This window comes from Mastigoproctus giganteus, chromosome 4, assembly GCF_048544385.1.
Source record: "Mastigoproctus giganteus isolate SK-2022 chromosome 4, ASM4854438v1, whole genome shotgun sequence".
NCBI lineage: Eukaryota > Metazoa > Arthropoda > Arachnida > Uropygi > Thelyphonidae > Mastigoproctus > Mastigoproctus giganteus.
The window spans coordinates 39863450-39883290 of record NC_143578.1 but is presented as its reverse complement, the minus strand read 5'-3'; the positions used below and the strand labels follow the sequence as shown (position 1 = coordinate 39883290).

The following is a 19841-nucleotide window of genomic DNA, read 5'->3' as shown; positions in this document are numbered from 1 at the left end:
TAAGATTTTCCAATGTTTTTTTTTTTCTTTTTAATACAGAATTTATTACTGCTTTAAGTATTATTCCATTTATTTCTTGAATTTAATATACAAATAAAAAATGTATTGTTTTAATGAAATGTATTTGTTTAATGCAAATACATACCACTTGCTGACGGAGGGGGAAAACTTGTGAACAGGTCAATACCTTGGAATGGATCATCCTAAATTAAAAAAATAAATTAATATTCTTTTAGTCTTTATAAAACAGAGATGTCCAGATTAGTATTCATTCCTTATTTGGAAAAACTGATATGGTACAAATTAATTGAATTAATCAAATCTATTTTATTTGGTTATAAGGCAAGCAAACCGTTTTTTTTTTTTTTTAGGTTTATCATACATGCTTTATTGGGACAATAAAACAACTTAATTTCGATTTTTTTTTTTTTTTTTTTTTTTTAAGAGCCTACATGAAAACATTTAAATTTCAAAGATTAGAGATTAGTTGTAACAAACAGACTTAATGCTTTTTTTATTTGACAAAAGTCCTAACCTATAGTTTTATCAATGGCTAATGCACTTACATGACCATGTGCAAACATATGGAGCTGACTGATCCAAAGATTATATTTCTTTGTAAAAGCATAAACTGATATAATTTTAACGATGCTTTTATTTTTCTCTTTAAAAATAAAATCAGGTTGATTGTGCAAAGAGTATTCTGGAAATAATGATCTCCAATTTGATGTACAGATACAGAGTTTTAAATTAAATGGAATATATAACAAAATATCACACACATTCTTTATGTCAAGATTTATAATATTTAAAGCTAAATTTAAACTAAAATACTAAAGGGGTTGGCAGGCCTGAACAAATTCTGTATTGGAAGGTTGATTTCATTTTTGTGGATAAGAATGTTAAGAAGCATACCTTTATTTCTGCTTCTGAACCACCGAATGCATCGTCATTGAAGGGTTCAATGAACTGATCTGCTGATATTATATCCTGTCCATCTTCTCCAAATGGATCTAAAATAAAGTAAATATTATAACGGTGTAAAATCTTCCTATAATGTTTTTTTTAATGATAGGAAATCCCAGTGAATTTTTCTCACAAAAAAAAAAAAAAAGCTATATAAATGTAGTGCCTAAATTTTTATTAACTGTTCAGTTTGTATACTATTTGTATAAGTGAGACCTCTTTCATGACAAAAAAAAGAGACTTAAACAAATTTATCAACAGGAAAATGTGTATATGTTCCACCAACTCAGCTTTGTGAGTATCCAAACTGGTAGAATATGCACTAAATTCATAAATGAATCCAGAGGGTCCATTATATACTTAAATACAAGAGTCTTCAGTGCATGGTCTGAGGTCATGTACAGCCCTTGCATAACACACTTGCAACTTTAATTTTACAGAAAGAAACTAACTGTCAAGAAATTAGGTGCCAACTCATCGTTCTGATGGGCGTCTACGAGAGCTTGAGGTGTAGGGTAAATGCTCTCGAAGAAATTAATATGAGGGGCCCATCAGGCTCTCAGCTGCCCAGCTCAATGACAGAGCTCACTCCTGTGCATCAGGCAAAACAGAGGCAATCTCCAAGGCAGAATGCACTGGTCCCAAAGGAACTAGTTATTGTTGGTGACTCTATCGTTAGGGAGATGGGGAATATACTATTCAAGAAGGACCAGGGTACGTCTGGCAAAAGGTTGATGTTGTTGTACAAGGAACAAATGACATTAAAAGTAAGAGATCCGCAGATTTACTCAACAAGTGCAGATCAATGTTGAAAAAAAAGTCATGAGTTAGGATTGAATGTGAAAGTGTCTGCAATTTTGCCAGACACGATAGAAGGGAGTATATGATGAAAGCCTTGTCAATCAATTTGGCCCTGGAGAGACTGTGCAAGGCTCAAGGGGTAGAATTTTTTTCTGACTGGTCTCTACTTGTTGACAAGAGAGACTGCTTCTACAGGGATGGGGTACACTTAAATAGAAAGGGTGCAAGAATATTTGCTGATGCTATCGAAGCAGTGTTAGGTGGGTCGGAAAACTGCTAGCTTGGGGGGATACACAGACTAAAAGGTTAAGAGTGGCCGCAGGCAGAGGCAAAAGTGATTCTTGCGCTGCTTCTATTAGAATGATCAGTAGCCTGGAAAGCAAGGTAATGGAGATTTCCAGGACTGATGGGAGTCATAATGGAACAAGTAAATAGATGGGCTGTGTTAGGGTAACTAAGAGTAGGAACAGGTGCATGTATACTTGCATATACACCAATGCTAGGAGTATAGTTAATAAGTTTGATGAGCTCGAAGTGCTAGTCAAGACATCAAAGGCAGATATTGTTGGGATATCAGAGACATGGTGTCAAACAGATATAAGCAGTGCAGAATTAGAATTTGGGGGGTACAATGTGTACAGGAAGGACAGACAGGACAGGAATTGAGGAGGGGTTATATTGTTAGTTAAGAAACACAAAATCTAAGAAAGTGCATCCAATTGATATTGGTAGACAATGCAGTGTTGAGTCTGTTTGGTGTGAAATAAGCACTGGGAAAGGAAAAATGAGTTTTTTTTTTTTTTTTTTGGTAGTTGTTGGCGCATAGGCTTCTGTGGCCATAATGCACCTCCCAAGGTTTTTGCAGTACTTTGATCCAAGCCCGAGGCAGGAATCGAACCCGCGACCTTTGGATTGCCAGGCAAGCACTTTACCCACCCGGCTAGCCCGGTCGGCAAAAATGAGAGTAAGTGTATGTTATAGGCCTAATGAATCTGATGAGAATAATTGTGCAGAGAAATAGAGTGGGCCAGTAATTCAGAATGTCTTATAATGGAGGATTTTAACTTTCCAGATATTGACTGGAACTTGTGAGTTGGTCACTCGTACACTAGTACGACTTTTGTGGATTTATTGAATGACTGTTTTCTATAGCAACATATTTGAGAGGCAACCAGAGGGAGTAATACTCTTGATCTGATTATCAGCAGTGATTATTCATGCATTAAGAATTTGCAGATAAAGGAACCACTGGGTGACAGTGATCACAACGTACCGATGTGGGAATTACTTAAAGATGTAACAACCATCAAGGCTAAAGGGAAGGGCTTTTGCTGCCATAAAGATGACTACAGAGGATCAACTGATGACGTTACCAACACTGAATTCTAAATGGGAAGTCATCAGGGACTTAATTTTGGAGGCTACTAGACTTTTCATTATAACTAAGAAATACTGTTCGAGGTTTAGGCCTAAATGGATGTCAGATGAATTAATGAGGCTCGTGGCAGAGAAGAATGTATGGGATGCATATAAAGTATCAGGTGACACAGAAGCCTATGGCAGGAATAAACTAGCCTGTAATCAAATCACAAAGGAGGTTTTGGTTTGGTTTTTTTTTAGGAGCATTAGCAACTAAGGCCATATTGCTCCGGGAATATGCGGTGGTCATTCCCTGCCCTTTCAGCATCCTCCATATTTGGTGGTGACAGGCTCGAACCCCGGTCTAATCAACCCCGGTCTAATCACGATGAGCAGACCCCGGTCTGCTCATCGTGAACTAATGTTATTAGTGGAGTCCCTCAGGGCTCAGTGTTGGGTCCGTTATTGTTTTCTGTATTTATAAATGATATTGATGATGGTATATCAAGCTTAATGTCCAAGTTTGCAGACGATACAAAGGGTGGCAGGTTTGTCAAGGACAATACTGACACTATGCTGCTGCAACGGATCTGGAAAGGTTGAGCAGATGGGCTGAGTGGGGGCAAATGAAGTTTAACATTGACAAATGTAAAGTACTACACATGGGAAACAGCGACCCCAGAGCAACGTATCAACTCTGTGGTACTACACTGACAGTGGTAGAGAATGAAAGGGACCTGGGGGTGGTTGTGCAGGCAGATATGAAGTTCTCTGAGCAGTGCAGACGGGCTGCAAGAGTAGCTCATGGAGTATTGTCAATGATATACAGGAATTTTTTCAGCAGGGATAATGAGGTGATTATTCCCTTGTATAAGGCAATGGTCAGGCCACACCTAGAGTACTGTATACAGGTCTGGAAGCCTCATTTCAAGAAGGATGTAGAGCTGCTGGAACGAGTACAGAGAAGGGCAACAAGATTAGTGAATGGAACAAAGGGGTGCTCTTACGAAGAAAGGCTTAAGTTTTGCAAATTACAGTGTCTGGAGACTAGGCACCAGCGAGGTGATCTGATAGAGGTGTATAAAGCCTTGAATGGTTTGAGCATGCTCAATGCTGATGGGATTCTTCCTCTAGCTCAGAAGAGAGGGCACCTGAGAGGGCATAAATTCAAATTGAGGAAAGACAGATGTAGGATAGACGTGCGGAAATTTGCCTTTAGCCAGCAGGTGGTTGGTTGGTGGAACAGACTTCCATTCCTTGTAGTGGAGGTTGATAGCCTAAATAAGTTTAAGGCTCAGCTGGACAGGTATTTTGAACGAACAGAGGGGTGAAGTGGAAGTGGGTTTTTTTTTTTTTTTTTTTTTTGGCTGATGCTGCATAAGCTTGCTTTCTTGCATCAAATGCCTCTACTAATGCTAATGCTAAGAAGCGTGTGCTACGCACTGCTGCTCCTTCCCACCTGGCTATGGAGGCGCCCCACAAAGGAGGTTAGGCAGGCGAAGGCAGATTACGAGAAATCTTTGGCAAAGGATGCAAAGAAAAACAGCAAAGAGTTCTTTACTTATGTAAACTCTAGAAGGAAGGGAATGAATCAGATAGGAACAGATTTAACATAGATGGGTTGACTATTCATGATCGTGCTCAGGTAGCTGATAAATTGAATGAGTATTTTGCATCTACATTCACACATGAGTTATTCAATGAGGGGGGGGTGCCAGAAGTTTATCAAAAGCTAACAGGTAACTAAGTGATTTTGTAATAACTGAAAGCAAAGTGGAAGAGAAATTGTTGAAGTTAAACATAAGGAAGGCACCTGGGGTGGACAGGATCTATCCAGTTATATTAAAGGAGGCAGCAAAGGAAGTAAGCAAACCCTTAGCCATAATTATGAGAGCTTCCTTGGACTCAGGTGAGGTCACCATGGACTGGAGATGTGCAAATGTATCACCAATTCACAAAGGAGGTTCAAAAGGATTATAAGTAACTACAGACCTGTTAGTTTAACTTGTGTTCCGGGGAAAATAATGGAATCACTGGTTAAAGAAGCATTGCAGGATCATCATTGTAGGACACAGCATGGGTTTGTTAAAGGGAGGTCTTGTCTGACCAATTTGATTGGATGCTATGATGTGGTCACAAAGGAACTGAATGCCAAAAATAATTTTGATATCATATACTTGGATTTCAGGAAAGCTTTTGATACTGTTGCACATGGAAGACTGCTGTACAAACTGGAGAGGTATGGCATTAAGGGTAAGTTTAACCAATAGATAAAGGGATGGTTGAGTGGGAGATGACAGAAAGTGGTAATCAATGGACACTGCTCTTTCTTCAGGGACAAATGTTATAAGTGGAGTTCCCCAGGGTTCAGTGTTGCGCTCATTGTTATTTTGTATATTTATCAATGATATTGATGAATGTATATCAGGTTTAATGTCCAAGTGTGCAGATGATACAAAGTTGGCAGGGTTGTTAATGACAGTAAAGACACTATGCTACTCCAACTGGATCTAGTTAAGTTGGGAAAATGGGCTGAAAAGTGGCAACTGAAGTTTAACGTTGACAAATGCAAAATACTGCATATGGGTAGCAATAACCGAAAAGAAATATACCAACTGTGTGGTACTACACTCAGGGAAGTGGAAAGTGAAAAAGACCCGAGGGTAATTGTGCAGTCAAATATGAAATATAAAACTATTGAATACACCATGAATTGTCCAACTAATAGAGCAAGCTTATCTGCAAAAAGATCTAAACCTCCCAAGCACTTCCTAATTCATTTCACAAATATACGTGGTCTCAATTCTAATCTAAACGATGTCCATTTCCACTTGCAGTCTGCCAAACCCCCTGTACTTTTTCTGAGAGAATCTCAGTTATCGGTTGATTCAACTACTGCTCATCTCAGATGCCCAAATTATTCGCCGTATGATTCTTTTCGCCTCAAAGGTGGTATTTGTGCATATGTCCACTCTGATATTCCCTGTCAGAGACTTGGCAATTTGGAATCTCCTCTCTTTGATCTTCTCTGGCTTAAAATCTCTCTACCTCATTGTGTCAAATTCATCTGTTGTCTCTACCGTTCTCCCAACTCCACTAATCACTTGTAGCTCTTTGACTTCCTCTCTTTGCAACTTGACTTTCTCCAGTCCAACTTTCCTAACAGTGAGGTAATTTTCCTTGGTGATTTTAATGTTCACAACTCCAGCTGGCTTCGTTTTCTAGTTAAACCAACTCAGCTGGTCGAGATGCTGAGGCTTTTGCAATTACTAATGATCTTTCACAGATTGTTCATTTACCTACAAGAATACCGGACAATCCTAATCATACAGCCAATACGCTTGATCTTTTTCTCACAAACAACCCTTCTAAGTACACGTTCGAAGTGAGAGGTCCTTTATGTACTTCAGATCACAACTTGCTGATTGTCTCTTCTCCAATGGAACCTTTATCTCATGGCCATTCCCAACCTCGTGTTGTTTGGCATTACAAGAATGCAAAATGGAATGACCTGTGAGACTTCTTTTCCTTGGTCGGATTACTGTTTCAAAACTTCTGATGTCAACGTTTGCTCAGATCATGTCAGTGAAATTATTCTTGCAGGAATGGAATCCTTTATCCCACACTCCACTTTAAAATCTCGTCCTTTATCTAAACCTTGGTTTTCCAATAAATGTGCAAAGGCTGTTCAAGAGAAGAATGTTGCATATCATAATTGGCTTGTTTCTAATTCTTCAGTTTCATTTTCTGCCTACACCAAAGTTCACAACAATTGTAAAGCAGTTATTAACCAGTCCAAACTACAGTTTGAACAGGCTAAGAGTAGAAAACTTGCTTCTTGCCCTAATGGTAGCCGAGCATTCTGGTCTCTTGCCAAAGCTATTGGCCGCAACTTTTGCCCATCTCTGCTCCCACCTCTGTCCAAACCAGATGGTTCTGTTGTCACTTCAGCCAAGGATAAAGCTGACCTGCTAGTATCCCATTTTTCTTTCAACTCATGCATTAACGATCTTGGTAAAACACCTCCCACTATTTCCAACACGCTCCATTCAATGCCTCCTGTGGTCGTCCGACAAAAGGATTTCAGAAGGATTCTGATGAATCTTGATACTAAGAAAGCTCCATGTCCCGATGGTATTTCTCCACTTGTTCTCAAAACCTGTGCTCCTGAATTTACTCCTATTCTTTGCCGCCTTTTTTCACTTTCTTATTCCAAAGGTGTTTTTCCTTCTGCTTGGAAATTTGCTCATATCCAGCCAGTTCCTAAAAAGGGTGACAAATCCTTTCCAACCAATTATCATCCCATTGCAATTACTTCTACTCTTTCTAAAGTACAGTCAGTCCTCATATAGCACGATAGTTGTGTAACTAGAAACCCTTGTGTAATGCAAAATCGTGCAATATAAATTTACAACAGGCCCTATGGAAAAAATAGGGTTAGGTGCCGACCACCCAAGATGAACACACATTTGTAATCAAAACATTACCAAACACAATAAATAATCATAATAAAATACGTAAGTATTTTATTACGACTATTACGTAATAAAATATTGCTAATTCTTTTGCTTCTTTTTTTTTTTTTTTTTTTGGTTTGGTAGTTGTTGGCGCATCGGCCTCCGCGGCCATAGTGCACCTCCCAAGGTTTTTGCAGTACTTTGATCCAAGCCCGAGGCGGGAATCGAACCCGCGACCTTTGGGTTGCCAGGCAGGCACTTTACCCACCTGGCTAGCCCGGTCGGCCTTTTGCTTCTATCGTAAGCAAACTTTTTTTTTGGTTTTCTATTCAAACAGATGACAACCGTTCCAGCTCTTCCAATTCTTTGTGTCTTAATCTAATGGATTTTAATTACACTTTGAGTTGTTCCTGCTATGAAAGTTGTTTTTATTTTCTCTGCATTCTTTGTAATTCTCGGCATTGCCTCATTTAGGTCTGTAGCAAGTGCAATATCGCATGGTCTTTCATTTCGCTCAAAGCGTTTCACAATTTCATATTTTTTCTCTATCGACAGAGGCGGACTGGCCATAAGACTTACCGGGGAAACCCCGGTGGGCCAAGGCCGGTGTGATTTTGGCCATAAACCATAGTATGAGGCCACTACAAATTTTCCCGGGTAAGAATTTTTGACCCAGTTCACCTCTGTTTGTCGATATTGCTTTTCTTTTTCTCTCTGAATCTGCAGTGTCTTCATCAGGACGCTTCCTTTTCAAACCTTTTAAGTATTTTACTCATTTTTAGGGAATAAAGCACAATTACAAATCGAGGAGGCACGCTTGAAACACATAAACAAAGCTGTGCGTGGGTAGCAACTGAATAAACAACACCGTGAAGGCAGAGATATACTATTAACACCTCACATTTTACTAAAGCACATTTCTAGGGGTTACTACCATAAAACAATAAAAACAATTTCCAGTTGCGTTTCTTCTAATGGAATCTGTTATAAACTGGTAGTAAACTCGATCTAATTGCATTTGCGATTATACCGATAGCTGGAATTGTGTTGGTTTTTACGTTATTATGGTGAAATGTGTTTCCCCTTCACTGATATAAAAACATAAATACATTTTCAGAATCTTCTCTTCATTCCTATCGTGTTGCGTTCGGTTGGGGTGATTCTGCGTTCGACTGCAATTTTTTGTAAACACAAAGGCGAATCGTGCATAAGCAAATTCAGTTTGTGTTATATAAGATATCGTTCCCCCATTTATAAATTGTGTATGATCGAATTTGTGTAGTGCAAACACGTGTTATATTGCTTCTTCTGCATCTAAAAAACTTGGTTTTCTCTTTCGCTCTCGGCGTTACTTTTCTTCCAAACAGCTGCTCACTGTGTATAAATCACAAATCCGCCCTGCCATGGAATATTGTTCCCACATCTGGGGTGGTGCCCCCAAAACCTCTCTCAGGCTTCTTGATTCCATTCAGAAGAGGGCAGTTAGGTTAATTAATGACTCATCTCTAAGAGTCTCTGCACTCGCTGTCTCATAGACGTACTGTTTCTGCTGCATGCCTCTTCTACAGATACTTCCATGGGCACTGTTCTTCTGAATTAGCTTCTATAATTTCTGCTCTCTTTTTAAAAACAGTCCGAACACGTGCCGCCAACATCCATTTACTGTCCAACTTCAAACTCACAGACCCAACACTTTTCATCTTCCGCGTTTATTCATTCAACTGCCGTTTTCTGGAACAACCTTACTTCATACGTATTTCCTGAAAATTGCAGTCTACAGAAGTTCAAGTCCAATGTCAACAAATATTCTTTCGTCTTCTCAACCTCCAACCCAATCACCGTACTAAGTACTATAGGTTCTAACACCTCTCGTGTTTGGGGTTTACATTAAAAAAAATAATAATAAATAAGCTGAATGTTGATGGGATTTTTTCTCTTGCTCAGACTAAGAACCTGAGGGGACACAGTTACAAATTGAGGAAAGATAGTTGTAGAATAGATGTGCGGAAATTTTCCTTTAGCCAGCAGGTAGTTGATTGGTGGAACAGGCTTCCATCTTTTTTTGTGGAAGTTAATAGCATAAATAAATTTAAGGCTGAGCTGGACAGGCATTTCAAATGAATTGAGGGTTGAAATGGGTGGTTTTTTTTTTTGGCTGATGCTGCATAAGCTTGCTTTCTTGCATCGTATACCTCTATTAATGCTAATGCTACTTAAGAAATTATTTTACAGAAAGAAGGTAATCTCAGAGAAACTATTGAACAGGAAGAAGCTATTGAACCTTAATTTTTCTGCAGTTCGTAAACTGCACAAAATGAAACTAGAAAATTAAATTTTATACTTGTCTATTCATAAAGGATTTTTAATTTTTTTTAGGATACTTTAAAATAAGACAACCCTCAAAATCATCATGAGCTCAATGACAGGTAGAAAAATAACTTCTTTTTGCTTTATGCAATGAAAAAGTTATTTACTTCTATCATTATAAAAAAGTAAAGTACATCTCACTTTTATGATGAACAAAAAAGGAAAACTTTTGATTATAATTTTTATTTAATGTTAAACTACATGCATCTTTCAAAACTTCAGTGATTTCTGTAAGTCAGTTGAATTAGCAAATGATATTAATATAAAGAAAGACACATTAAACCAGATGCAAATGTTAAGAAAGTTTATTGGAACAGTCATAAGATAACAAGATAGTCACCACAATACAGGTACTCAACAATAAAGTGATGTTTTGTAACTCATATGAGTAACATCATCAGGCCTAAAGGGAATAAAAAAGATTTTCAATTTACAATAAAAATAAAATTTTCAAGTTAACTGCAAAATTTCAATTAGAACCATGTATGGATATTTTAATAGAGAATAAAATAATGCATGATAAGAAAAAACAAATATACATTACTAAATGTGTAGTAACTAAAAGGAGAGGATACAAAGGAGCTCAGATTAAAGGTAAGCTAGGAGGGGCATCAATGGAATACATGATGGAGGTAGATAGATTACAGATAGACTAATCCACAGGGATGACTGCAATTGCCCAAAAGTGCACAATCAGAATGCCAGAGCCAAACTCCTAGAGGATTCTCTTCATAATTGCTATCCCTTAGGAGTTTGGTCCCAATGTAGTTTCTGGATTTTCAATTCTTTCTTTATGATGATTAGCCATCACTGTTCCAGCTGCTTTCATGCTGGTTGCTGCCCTCCTGATAAGCTTTCGTGCTTGCAGATGTTTTTTCTTTATAATCCATAATTTTCTTCTATGCCGTTTTGGTATCCTAGTTAGACCCAGCTATTTTGGGGCTGCTTAAACAGCACCCCTCAACACCTTATAATCTCTATAACTTTGACACTTTAGAGCTTACACTGTTTTGACAGAACATATCTCTTCATGGTGGCTATTTTTAGAATTTTTTGTTTGTTTTTTAATTTTTAAATTCCTTTTTTATTTTAATTTTTTAATTATTGAAATCTGCTAGTTATGATTTTTAATTCTAATTTTAGTTTTTAATTTCGTTTTTCTATCTTCTCCTTTTAGAACTTTTGTTTTTTGTTACTGTTTTCAGTTACTCCATCTTAATTTCTCTCAGCTTAGATTTATTTTTGGGGTTCTTAACTGCACACACAGTGGCAGTTATCTCCCATGGGTTTGTCTGTTCACCAATGTCAAGTTTTCTGTTGATATTCCTTCCTAGCTTATCTTTAACCTCGCCACTTTTGTAATATCTAGTTTGAGAAAATAATGCTTCGCTGCATTATATTTTCTGCTATTATTGCCAAGAAACAATGTTGTCCCACCTGTGACAGTGACAAAACCTTGGGCTTAGGCTCTTTTAGAAATGACCATGTTTGTCCATGAGTCAACCTAAAGTAACTAATTTTGTTTTTAGTCGAATAAGCAATAGGCAAATCCATTATTCATTAAAAACTGAAAGGCACTGTTGTGACCAGAACTATTTGATTCCATCATCAGAGAACAGGTAGCCTCAATTAGTGACCTTGTGCAATGCAGTGAACGAATAAATCAAATCCAAAAGAGCAGTCACACAACATTGAAAAGTAAACTTACATTTTTAAAACGTAACTTTTGTTACATGAATAATAAAACCCCCATGAGTGAGCTGCAAGGGCCCAATGCATCACTCAGGTACAGAAGCTGGGTACCATTTTAATGCAGGTATTGAAATAGCTTGAAGAAATAATGCTTCTTTACATTATGTTCTTCTGTCATTACTGCCTTGAGATAATACCGTCTCTCCTGTGACAATGACAGAGCTTGGGCTTATGCACTTTTAGAAATTTCTAAGTATGTCCATGATTTATTATTCATGCAATGAAAATTACCTTTTAGAATCAGAATTTTTCTTCTGATTCTGGGAGTTGTTATTCAATTAAAAATAAAATTAGTTACTTTAGGTCAACTGGTAGACAAATGTAGTCATTTCTAAAAGAACCTAAGCCCAAGTTTTGCCACATGAGGTACAATACTGTTCCCTGGCAGTAATTACAGAAAAACACAAGAGACATGTTATTTTTCTCAAACTATTTCAATACCTGCACTGAAATAGTACCTTGCTTCTATAGTTGGATAGTACCTCACTTCTATATTTGTATTGTACATTTGTTTAATCTTATCATTCACCATTTCATTCTAAATGAAAATGTCTGTAGTCAATTCTAATTGGAATTTGCATCCCATAATTTTAAACTTTAAATTTTATTTTGTTGTTATTGCAAATCTAACTTTGTTATCCCCTTGTAGGCCTAATGATATTACTCAGTTAAGTTATAAAATGATGTTGCCCTATTGTTAAGATGCCTGTATTTTGACAGTTACTTTGTTCTCTTTTAACCATTCCAATAAACATTCATAACAGTTTAATAGTGTCTTTCATTGCACTAATATTATTTGCTATAGAGTTCATCTACACATTATTCCCATTTCAAATAATTAGATTTATACATTAAAGTATAATGTTTCTCATTTAAATTTTCTTAATTTTATGATTATGTTATTAACAAGTCATATCCCCACTGCAAGATTGCAACCTACACCACACAGTTGACTATTCAACTGTAGCTCCCTTACACACACACACACACACACACACACACACACACACACACACACACACACACACACACACACACACACACACACACACACACACACACACACACACACAGAGAGAGAGAGAGAGAGAGAGAGAGAGAGAGAGAGAGAGAGAGAGAGAGAGAGAGAGAGAGAGAGAGAGAGAGAGAGAGAGAGAGAGAGAGAGAGAGAGAGAGAGAGATGATCACATAAAAATTTTCAAAAACAAAGAGAGAAAGAAAAATGTTTAAATGCAAAATATAGTCACTCTGCATATCATTCTGTCCCATTCAATGGTTTTTAGATATGAAATAGATGGGGTCCCACAACTGGTGGTATATATGATCCTACGTGACCAAAAATTTGAAAATTTGAGAGACAGGTTGTTTATTAGCATTAGTTGAGGCATATGAAGAAAGAAAGCAGAGGGTGGTAATCAATGGGTGCTGCTCTTCGTGGACTAATGTTATTAGTGGAGTCCCACAGGGTTCGGTGTTGGGTCCACTGTTGTTTTGTGTATTTATCAATGATATTGATGAAGGTATATCAGGCTTAATGTCGAAGTTTGCAGATGACACAAAGGTTGGCAGGGTTGTTAATGACAGTAATGGCAGTGTGCTACTGCAACAGGATCTAGATAATTTGGGCAGATGGGCTAAGAAGTGGCAACTGAAGTTCAACCTTGACAAATGCAAAGTACTGCATATGGGTAGAAGTAACCCCAGAGAAACGTACCAACTGTGTGGTACTACACTTAAGGTGGTAGAAAATGAAAAAGACCTGGGAGTAATTGTGCAGTCAGATATGAAGTTTTCTGAGCAGTGCAGACAGGCTGCTAGGGTGGGTCATGGGGTTTTGTCAATGATATATAGGAATTTTGCTAGCAGGGAAAAGGAGGTGATTGTCCCTCTGTATAAGGCAATGGTCAGGCCAAGCCTTGAGTACTGCGTACAGGTCTGGAGGTCTCATTTTAGGAAGGATGTAGATTTGCTTGAGCGTGTACAGAGAAGAGCAACACGATTGGTGAGGGGAATGAAGGGATTCTCTTACCAAGAGAGGCTTAAGTTCTGCAAATTGCAGTGGCTGGAGACTAGGCACCTGCACGGTGATCTGATTGAGGTCTATAAGGCCTTGAATGGGTTGAGCACGCTGAATTCTGATGGGATCCTTCCACTTGTTCAGATTACCAACCTACGGGATCATAAGTTCAAATTAAGAAAGGACAGATGTAGAATAGATGTGGGGAAATTTGCCTTTAGCCAGCGGGTGGTTAATTGCTGGAACAAACTTCCATCTGTCGTTGTGGAAGTTGATAGGTTAAATAAATTTAAGGAGGAACTGGACAGGCATTTGGAGGGAATGGTGTGATTTTTTTTTTTTTTTTGGCTGATGCTGCATAAGCTCCTACACTTGCTTTCTTGCATCATGTGCCACTACTACTACTACTTATATACAGCATCAGCCAAAAAAAAAAAAAAACCCTTCCCATTTCACCCATCCTGTCACTACAGTTCAGCTTTAAATTTATTTAAGCTTTCAACTTCCAAACAACAGATGGAAGTCTGTTCCAGCAATCAACTACCCACTGGCTAAAGGCAAACTTCCGCACATCTATTCTATAACTGTCTTTCCTCAATTTGAATCTATGCCCCCTCAGGGGGCATAGATTATGGGAGGTACCAAGACAACTAAGGCCATGGCACATAAAGATGTGCCATGGCATTAATGTTAACACGATTAATGTTAAATGTTAATGTTAATTAATGTTATCCTTCAAAGTACACGATTAAAGTACTCTAAGCACCTTAGATCCCAACTTGGTTATAGTCTCTTCTTCAATGGAGTTACTCTCTCATGGCTATTCTCAGACACAAGTTGTTTGACATTAGATGAATGTGAAATGGGATTATGTGCACAACATCTATTCTTCTTTCACTTGGTTGAACTACTGTTGTAAATCTTTCGATCCCAATTTTGGTTAGATCACATCAGCGATATTACAGTTGTAGATATGAAATCCTTTATTCTGCACTCCACCCTAAAATCTTGTCCTTTATCTTACCTTGGTTTTGCAATAAGGCTGTTCAAGTTAAGAATGTTGCATATTGTAGTTGGCTTGTATCCAAATCTCCAATTTCAATTTTTGCCTATATTGAAACTTGAAACAATTGTAAAACAAATATTAATCAAATAAAGTCAATCAATTCGGCCCTGGAAAGATTGTGCAGGGCTCAAGGGGTAGAATTTTTTTCAGCCTGGTCTGTACTTGTTAACAGGAGAGACTGCTTCTACAGGGATGGGATACACTTAAATAGAAAGGGTGCAAGAATGTTTGCTGATGCTATCGAGGCAATGTTAGGTGGGTCGGAAAACTGCTAGATTGGGGGGATACAAGGACTAATAGATTAACAGTAGCCACTGGCAGAGGTGAAAGTGATTCTTGCACTGCTTCTATTGGAATGAGCCGCAGCCTGGAAAATAAGATGCAGGATATTTCAGAGACTGCTGGGAATCATTGGGGTACAAGTAAACACATGGGTTGTGTTAGGGTAGCTAAGAAAAAGAACAGGTGCATGTATACTTGTGTGTACACCAATGCTAGGAGTTTAGTAAATAAATTTGATGAATTTGAGGTATTGCTCAAAACATCAAAGGCAGATATTGTGGGGATTTCAGAGACGTGGTGTCACACAGATATAAGAAATGCAGAACTGGAATTTGGGGAGTACAATGTCTACAGAAAGGATAGACAGGATAGGAAGGGAGGAGGGGTTATGCTATTAGTTAAAAAACACATAAAATCCAAGGAAGTGAAGCCAGTCGACATCGCTGGACAGTGCAGTGTCGAGTCAGTTTGGTGTGACATAAGCATTGGGAGATCAAAATTGAGAGTAGGAGTGTGCTATAGGCCTAATGACTCTGATGAGTATAATAAGAAACTGTTCGGAGAAATAGAGTGGGCCAGTAAATCAGAGAGTCTTATAATGGGGGATTTTAATTTCCCAGATATTGACTGGAATTTGGGGGCTGGTCACTCACACAGTAGCAAGGCTTTTGTGGATTTATTGGATGATTGTTTTCTACATCAGCATGTTCGGGAGGCAACTAGAGGGAGTAATACTCTTGATTTGATTATCAGTAGTGATTCTTCATGCATTAAGAATCTGCAGATAAATGAACCACTTGGTGGCAGTGATCACAGTGTGCTGAAGTGGGAGTTACTCAAAGAGGTAACTACCATTAGGGGTAAAGGGAAGGGGTATTGCTTTCGTAAAGGCGACTACAATGGACTGAGACAGTATTTAAATTCTATACAGTGGGATCAACTGATGATATTGCCAACAGCAAATTCAAAATGGGAAGCATTCAAAGAACTTATTGTGGAAGCTACTAGGCTTTACATACCAACTAAGAAATATTGTTCAAGGTTTAGGCCTAAATGGTTGTCAGATGAACTAATGAGACATGTGGCAGAGAAGAAAAATGCATGGGATACATATAAATTAATGGGTGACATGGAAGCCTATGATAGATACAAGTTGATCTGTAACCAAGTTACAAAGGAGGTTAGGCAGGCGAAGGCAGATTACGAGAGATCCTTGGCAAGGGATGCGAAGAAAAACAGCAAAGAGTTCTTTACTTATGTAAACTCTAGAAGGAAGGGGATGAATCAGATTGGTCCACTTGAGATCGATGGGTCAACTGTTGATGACCCTGCTCGGGTAGCTAACAAACTAAATGAATATTTTGCATCGACATTCACACATGAGGAGTTATTCAGCGAGGGGAATGCCAGAGGTGTATTCAACTCTAGCAGTAAGCTAGAGAATCTTGTAATAACTGAGAGCAAAGTGGAGGAGAAAATGTTGAAGATAAACACAAGAAAGGCACCTGGGGTGGATGGGATCTATCCAGTTATATTAAAGGAGGCAGCAAAGGAGGTAAGCAAACCCTTAGCCATAATTATGAGAGCTTCCTTGGACTCAGGGGAGGTACCCATTGACTGGAGATGTGCAAATGTGACCCCAATTCACAAAGGGGGATCAAAGGCTGACACAAGTAATTATAGACCTGTGAGTTTAACTTCTGTTCCCGGAAAATTAATGGAGGCACTGGTGAAAGAAGCACTGCAGGATCATCTAGACAAGACTTCAGTTATAGCTAGGACACAGCATGGTTTTGTTAAGGGGAAGTCTTGCCTGACCAATTTGATTGGATACTATGATGCAGTCACAAAAGAACTGGATGCAGGGAATAACTTTGATATTATATACTTGGATCTTAGAAAGGCTTTTGATACTGTTGCACATGGAAGACTGCTGCACAAATTGGAGCAGTGTGGCATTGGAGGCAAGTTGCTGCTATGGATAAAGGGGTGGTTGAGGGGGAGAAGACAGAGAGTGGTAATCAATGGACACTGCTCATCGTGGACTAATGTTATTAGTGGAGTCCCTCAGGGTTCAGTATTGGGGCCTTTATTGTTTTCTGTATTTATAAATGATATTGATGATGGTATATCAGGCTTAATGTCCAAGTTTGCAGACGATACGAAGGTTGGCAGGGTTGTCAAGGACACTACTGACACTATGCTGCTGCAACAGGATTTGGAAAGGTTGAGCAGATGGGCTTCGAGGTGGCAAATGAAGTTTAACATTGACAAATGTAAAGTACTACATATGGGAAACAGCAACCCCAGAGCAACGTATCAACTCTGTGGTACTACACTGACAGTGGTAGAGAATGAAAGGGACCTGGGGGTGGTGGTGCAGGCAGATATGAAGTTCTCTGAGCAGTGCAGACGAGCTGCAAGAGTAGCTCATGGTGTATTGTCAATGATATATAGGAATTTTTCTAGCAGGGATAAGGAGGTGATTATTCCCTTGTATAAGGCAATGGTCAGGCCACACCTAGAGTACTGTATACAGGCCTGGAGGCCTCATTTCAGGAAGGATGTAGAGCTGCTGGAACGAGTACAGAGAAGGGCAACTAGATTGGTGAATGGGACAAAGGGGTTCTCTTACGAAGAAAGGCTTAAGTTTTGCAAATTACAGTGTCTGGAAACTAGGTACCAGCGGGGTGATCTGATAGAGGTGTACAAAGCCTTGAATGGTTTGAGCATGCTCAATGCTGATGGGATTCTTCCTCTAGCTCAGAAAAATCACCTGAGAGGGCATAAATTCAAATTGAGGAAAGACAGATGTAGGATAGATGTGCGGAAATTTGCCTTTAGCCAGCGGGTGGTTGGTGGGTGGAACAGACTTCCATCCCTTGTCGTGGAAGTTGATAGCCTAAATAAGTTTAAGGCTCAGCTGGACAGGTATTTTGAACGAACAGAGGGGTGAAGTGGAAGTGGGTTTTTTTTTTTTTTTTTTTGGCTGATGCTGCATAAGCTTGCTTTCTTGCATCAAATGCCTCTACTAATGCTAATGCTAATGCTAAAGTTCAATTTTAAACAGGCTAAGAGCAGAAAGCTTGCTACTTGTCCAAATAGTAGTTGGGCATTCTGAACTCTTGGCAAAGCTAGTGGTCACAACTTACTTCTATCCATCTATACTCTCGGCCCTTTTCTATTGCATCCTCAGCTAAAGTTAACACTTATTTATCAGCATCCTACTTTTCTTCTAACCCTTGTAATAACAATTTTGGTAAACCACCTCCCCCTATATCCAATATGCTCCACTCAAAGCCTCCCATGATATTTTGCCAGCAGGATGTTAGAAAAATTCTGAACAATGATGATGCTAAGAAAGCTCCAGGTCTTATGTCATTTCTCAACTTGTTCTCAAAACCTGTGTTCCTGAGCTTGCTCCTGTTCTGTGTTGCCTTTTTTTTACTTTCTTATTCCACTGGCACTTTTCCTACTGTTTGGAAATTTGCTCATATCCTTCCGGGTCCTAAAAAGGACAACTAATTCTTCCCAGTTATCATCCTGTTGTACTTACCTCTATTCATTCCAAAGTAATTTAGAAATCTATTAAACACCAACTGTTAAACTATCTCAAAACCTTCCAAGTGATTAATGATCGCCAATGTGGATTCTGCAAGTGTCAATCCACTGGTGGTATGGATTATGTTTATTCAACAAGATTGGTGAGGGGAACAAAGGGGTGCTCTTATGAAGAAAGGCTTAAGTTCTGCAAATTGCAACATCTGGAGACTTGGCACCTGTGAGGTGATCTAACTGAGGTGTACAAGGCCTTGAATGGATTGAACAGGCTCAATGCTGATGGCATTCTTCCTCTTACTCAAATTATGAACCTGAGGGGGCATAAACTGAAACTCAAGAAAGACAGTTGTTGAAAAGATGTGTGGAAATTTGCCTTTAGCCAGCAGGTAGTTGATTGCTGGAACAAACTTCCATCTGTTGTTGTTTGTTTGTTATTTGGTTTTTAGGAGCATTAGCAACTAAGGCCATATTGCTCCGGGGGGGGATATGTGGTGGTCATTCTCTGACCTTTTCACATCCTCTGTATTTGGTGGTCACGGGCTTGAACCCCGGGTCTAATCAAGAAGCGTGTGCTACGCACTGCTGCTCCTGCCCACCTGGCTACGGAGGCGCCATCTGTTGTTGTTGTGGAAGTTGATAGCTTAAATAAATTCAAGGAAGAAGTGGCAAACTTTTGGAGCGAATGGACGGGTGAAATGGGCAGTTTTTTTTTTTTTTTTTGGCTGATGCTGTATAAGCTTGCTTCCTTGCATCATATGCCTCTACTATTGCTAATGCTCATGCTAATGTTTGAAAGAATTTTCAGAAGCATTTGCTCTTGACATTTTTAAGACTTTTTATCATGTTTGATAAAAATATCTTTTAAACAAGCTCCTATCTTGTTCTACCACAAATAAAAGTAATCTACCACCACTTTGCTTATTGGAGGCTTGAAGTGTTGGAACCCATTAGAAAACAGGCCTTGTGCGTCAGGTTGCATTATATCATCAAAGTTTCTTGCAACGACTGACTAACTGGTTAAAATAAATTTTTATTAAAATAAAAATATAATATATACATAAGATAAAACAGAAATAAAATTAAAGCATTAAAATATAATAAGATAAAAGAGTTAAAATATATAGTAGCTTTCGAAGCGAAGTGCCTCTTCATCAGCTGGTTTGTGACTGGCGTACTTCAGTATATATTAATGGTTATAATAGCACAAGTCAGC

At 38.6% G+C, this 19841-nt stretch overlaps 1 protein-coding gene across 6 annotated transcripts in view; it reads right to left on the bottom strand.

The window, feature by feature from the left end:
- Positions 1 to 19841, bottom strand: part of LOC150086640 (uncharacterized) — a 292377-nt gene that overhangs the window by 17350 nt on the left and 255186 nt on the right. For all 6 annotated transcript variants that reach the window (XM_090372657.1, XM_090372662.1, XM_090372661.1 and 3 more), the window contains 2 exons: positions 916 to 1013; positions 146 to 203 (listed from right to left, as the gene is read on the bottom strand). In XM_090372657.1, the coding sequence (XP_090228783.1) occupies positions 146 to 203; positions 916 to 1013 (156 nt within the window). The remainder of the gene's footprint in view (positions 1 to 145; positions 204 to 915; positions 1014 to 19841) is intronic.